This window comes from Myotis lucifugus, unplaced genomic scaffold, assembly GCF_000147115.1.
Source record: "Myotis lucifugus unplaced genomic scaffold, Myoluc2.0 scaffold_27, whole genome shotgun sequence".
Taxonomy (NCBI): Eukaryota; Metazoa; Chordata; class Mammalia; order Chiroptera; family Vespertilionidae; genus Myotis; species Myotis lucifugus.
The window spans coordinates 4,882,015-4,887,288 of NW_005871075.1; the positions used below are offsets into that span (position 1 = coordinate 4,882,015).

The 5,274-nt window shown below is 34.8% G+C and overlaps 1 protein-coding gene across 4 annotated transcripts in view; it reads left to right on the forward strand.

The window, feature by feature from the left end:
* RB1CC1 (RB1 inducible coiled-coil 1) overlaps positions 1-4,929 on the forward strand; it is a 37,379-nt gene extending 32,450 nt beyond the window's left edge. For 2 of the 4 annotated variants that reach the window (XR_002828624.1, XM_014453715.1), the window contains exons 11-12: positions 2,901-2,971; positions 3,526-4,929. Coding sequence is in view for 3 of the 4 variants with exons in the window: in XM_014453715.1 (XP_014309201.1) it covers positions 2,901-2,971; positions 3,526-3,603 (149 nt within the window). In the remaining variant the exon portion in view is untranslated. The remainder of the gene's footprint in view (positions 1-2,900; positions 2,972-3,525) is intronic. The other 2 variants (XM_023751964.1, XM_023751965.1) reach the window with 2 other exon arrangements.
* The last annotated feature ends 345 nt before the right edge of the window (positions 4,930-5,274 follow it).

Sequence of the window (5,274 nt, forward strand, 5' to 3'; positions counted from 1 at the left end):
CTTTTATCTAGTACATACTTTCCTTCCTCAAAATAAGACCAAGCTGACGAAGGGGCAGGGGATTATTTTTCCAGTGACCGGCTATCACTATACTGACCAATGGTAAGAAGCATTTTCTTGCCAGCCCAGTGTAGTTATCAGTCCATTTAGGGAGGGAAAAGAATATACATGTATCCTACTCCACTCCCTCTCACACTGATTTTTTAATGATGGGTGGTACTTGTCCTCACGGCTAGCTCCTTCTGTTCCCAGTCCTTACGACAGGCTTTTGTTTGATTTGGGAAAACCATTGTCTGTGTTTCTGTGTGTCAGCCTGCTGCTTGGCTGCATTCCTCTTCATAGCTATTCCTGTTCTCTCATTCGTTTATATTTGCATTTTTCTGCCCCCTAGAGTTAATGAATATAAAATTTCAGATGCAGTTGTGTTAGGACAAAGAATTCACATTCTGTAGTAGTTCTGCCTATGGTTTTAACTGATTGTTTTTGGATATACACTCATTAGTGGGCCATGATTTTTGTATTTTAAAAGCTGGTGGGAAAAAGTATTCACCGTTTAGAAGGAAAGTTTTTCAGTGTTAGGCTCATGAAACAGTGGTAACGTAATTATTCAATGAGCAGGAGCCCCAGGCAAGCTGGGTCTCTTCTCATCTTCATCCCCGCTGGCCCCAGAGGGAGAGCAATAATTAGGCTGCAGTGGACACACAGAGATCTAAATAGTGCTGGACAAAGTGGTCGGGGAGGGGTCCCCTTTATGCCCTGTCACTTTTCCATTTTTTCTATTACTTGGAAGAATTCTAAAAGCACAGGATGATACCCTGGGATACTTCACCTCAATAGAAAAACACGAATGTATGTGTACTTAGATTGCTGTTTCTATTTGGAATGATAACCTGGTCAAATACCAATTTCTGAAGTAGGCCAACATCACAATCACTCTGCTGTGGCTGCTGGTGGTGGATTACATAGAATGTCCATAAATACATGAGAAATGAGTGGGCTTTGTACCTTGAAAACAATGAGCTTGATATTTTCTTCTGTGATTTTTTTTGTATTTTTTTGCTTTTTATTTGTTTAAGCTTTTCATTTGAAAATTTTTTAAAAAATTTATCATAAAGTAGCATAGGTATAGTGCAAAAAAACCCATATACCTTTACTCATGTTCATCTTTTATTAACATTTTCCCCTATTTCTATTATTTCTATATGTGTATGTCTGAATGTACAAATACAAAAATATATACAGTGTTTTATGTGCACATTGTTGTTTCCAGAACCATATGAGGCGAAGTTATATCATGGTTCTTTATCTTTAAATATTTTCAATGTGCATATCCAAAGGACAGGGAGGGAATTCAGTTTTTAAATTTTGTATACTCAGATTCACAGTGCACATTATAATTTTAAAGGCACTCACAAGTCTTGCAGAAAATAATTTAACAGTCTTTTTAAAAAATATATATTTTTTACTGATTTCAGAGAGGAAGGGAGAGGGAGAAAGACTTAGAAACATCAATGATGAAAGAGAATCATTGATTGACTGCCTCCTGCATGCCGCCTACTGGGGATCAAGCCTGCAACTTGGGCATATGCTCTTGACTGGAATTGAACCTGGGACCCTTCAGTCTGCAGGCCAACGTTCTATTATCCACAGAGCCAAACCGGCTAGGGCAACAGTCTTAATTTACCATGGTACTCCACATCCTCCTTACACGCTCCCCCCTCTTTTCTTTTTTTTTTGGTGAGGATTATGAGCAGGGGATATAGTACCCCTGTGCCACTGTCCTAGGGGTGTGTGGACTCGCAGAGTGTTTTTATGTCTGAGACAGTGGGACTTTTTAGTCCTCATTCATAAAACATAAGCATTTCATTTTAGAATGAGTCTTTTCATAAACGAATTATCGGAAATGCTATATTACAGCATTTATAGTATTTTTCACATCCTGTGGTCTAGGGGCTTCTCTGTCTATTATGTGATAGTCTCTATGTATGTACATTTCTGATGGTTTTTCAGGATATCTTTTTTTAAATTTATTTTAATTTTTTTTAAATTTTATTTTCTTGTTTAAAGTATTACAAATAGTAGTACATATGTCTCCTTTTTTTCCCCATTGACCTTCCCCTGGCCTCCCCTACCCCCCGGCAAGGATATCTTTTATTTATATTTATGGCATACAAATTAATTTTGGCTTCTCTTGGGAATCTCAAAGACTTATCGAAACAGATAATTTATTGGCCAAAGAACTTTTGAAATCAACTTTTTATGAGAATTTCAGATGAATTGAAAGAGAATGAGTATTAGTTTGTCACACCTGGGCTCCAGGGCAAGCCTTTCCATTCCGTCTCCTCCCACGTTTTCCACCTCCCCTTTGCTCAAGCACCACCCTTGTAGACTTGCCGGTTATTTATTGTGCACTGACTGTGTTCGCCCTTCCATGCACTGTGGGTACGGACGGGAGAAAGGTGCAGTTCCTGCCCCTGAGCATTGGAGGTAAAAGCAGTGCCTCTCAAAAAGCAGGGCTTTTCTTAGAATCTAGAAAATAAGTTTTGTCTGCATAACTTTGCCTGTTTTCAGAATGGAAAAGGTCATCTTAGCACTTTCAGTAGATGGCACTGTTGAGCTAACTTAGAGAATTTCTAGATTTGTTTATATTTTATACTTAGATTATTTGTATATCTTTAATTTTGTTAGTTCTGTGATTTGATTTACCACCTATATTTAATGAGTAAATGAAATCAAAATTACTGGTTGAAAAGTAGACTGAATTCAGTGTTGTTTTGAAAATGGTTACACATTTTCGTGATTTCAGCAGTCTTGCATTGGTCTGTTTTGATTCTGACAATTACATTTTATGATAATTATAACTGTGCTTTTAAAAAGAAACTAATCTCTTGATTTAATAGCTTCAGGTGTATCTAGAAGACCCTGGGTTCTTGGAAAAGTAATGGAAAAGGAATACTGTCAAGCCAAAAAGGTAAAAACTATATCATATGTTATAAACCTAGGAATTATGTAGAAAATTCTTATACTACTTTATATAGAAATCTTGCATAGTGCTGTCTTGGTCTTTTCGCTCTCTTGAGTGAGACCTTTAATGGGAACCTAACTGCTGATTAAAAGTGAATCTATTTATAAATAGAGTGATATTTTCTTATTTTCATACTTGACTCCCATTGAAGTATAATATTGATGGCTAAAAATGCACCTGTCTTATCAGCAGTGCCAGTACAACACAATCAGTGAAATCTAGTGAGCATATTTCCTAACTCTAATTTTGGCCCCCTTTGCTCCAAAACACTTATAGAACTTAAACTGTGTAGCACTGAAGTTTCTTTGATACTTTAAAATAATGACTTATGGCTCACTTTGTACTATATTCTTCATCAGTACTAGTGGCTCAATATATTTTCACCTGGTGAGGGGAAGATCTTGTGTAGTTTGACCAAGAACCCCCCCTCCCGCCAATACTCTAGCATTGAGTAGTATGATATGATGGCACCTGTGTAATTTGGTTTCTTTTTTTCTTAGGCACAAAACAGATTTAAAGTTCCTTTGGGAACAAAGTTTTACAGAGTGAAAGCTGTGTCGTGGAATAAGAAAGTATAACTTGGAAGAAATTAATACATTCTGTGACATTTTCCTGATTTATCCTACAGTGTTCATTCATCACTCCAAAAACAGCAAGCCATCTTTTTATACAAAAGTCAGCGTGACAATATGCTTCACTGGTGTACATCATTTACTTTTTAACTGGCTACATACCCTTTAGAACAATAAATTTAACAAGACATTTGGCTGAATTAAAATGGTTTTGGTTTTGGTTTTGTTTTTATCCAAATGAAATGCGGACCAAACTCGTTCATTTTTCAAAGGGCATACCCTGTGCATTGTGGCTTATGATTAGCCATATTAATTGCCTGTTACATATACATTAGCTTGAACTTAGATAGTAAATGTTAGTTGTTATTACCAGCATTTGTCCTTTTGTGAAATCAGTATCAAAAACTTGCACTCTGAACACATTCTTTATAAAATGTATAAATTCTTCAAAACTATTTAAAGAAAGAGGAGTGTTATTGCATGCAGATAATCATAATTTTGAGTTTGCCTCTGTAGATTACTAAAGCAAATTGTTTCATTTATTTTTTTAATGCCCTTTGATGTTTCAAAACAAAAAGGAACTCAATTTGATTGATTGATTTTTAAGATCAGCCATAATTATCAGTCTTTAAAAGCACTTTCAACAGATCGGTCGCTTGGGTTCTAAAGGGAAGAGTCTGTGCTATTGACACTTTAAATGCAGCACGGAAACCTTCCCAACATCTTTATTATTCTGTTAAGAATAATTATATTGATGAAATTATAATTCATGGTTCCGTTTCAGAAAAAACATATTCATTGTACATTAACTGTTTAGAGGTCATTTAAATAACAAAATATTGTATTGTAAAAGACATGTAGAATTTTAAAACAATAAAGATTTGAACCTGTAAATGTGTGTGCCTTTTAAGAAGGATACCTTTTTAATATATTTGAGTGCTTGCGGGAGATGGGAAAAACTTGTTCTGTATTATATCAAAAGAAACATGTTAATTACAAAAATGTTCTTTAATTATATACTATGTAACAGGGTAAAACAGTGTTATGTAGAATAGAGTTGTGTAAACTAAACTAGAATTTTAAACAAATTGCCATGGAGCAAAGGTATTTAAATGAATTAGTTGAGTTGGATGAAACTTGTTTCAGGTTTGTTGCTATAGAGAACAATAAATAAAATGATTTTCCCCCCAGAAAATATTTAATTTCTTCATAAAAATAAGTTAAATATTTTTTTAAATATGTATGTCTAATAGTACAGAAAATGGAATAAACACCATAGTGTATAGAAAACTGAATTTGACATATTAATGAATAAATGAACAAATGACTTAACATGTTTCTATTTAATCCTTTCATGACATCTTAATGCAAAGAGTACCAAAGCAATAAATTCCTTAATATACAGAGTGGTTTTTAAAAGCAGATTTTTGGGTCTAATTGAATCTTCCAGTCGGGCCATTTTTACTTAATTGGGGCCCTTCAAATGTAATATGTGGTCATTGTGCTGTGGAGTTACAGTGGGCTGACACATGACGTCACATCCATCGTCTCGTTAATGCTGCTCTTTAATTTTGTAGCTTATAGTTTTTCTTATGTCCATCTTGTTAGTGTTCACATTTACATTTATAAAGCAGAAAGGCAATGCAGTTTTCTTAATAAAGAAAAAAAAATGAGCCC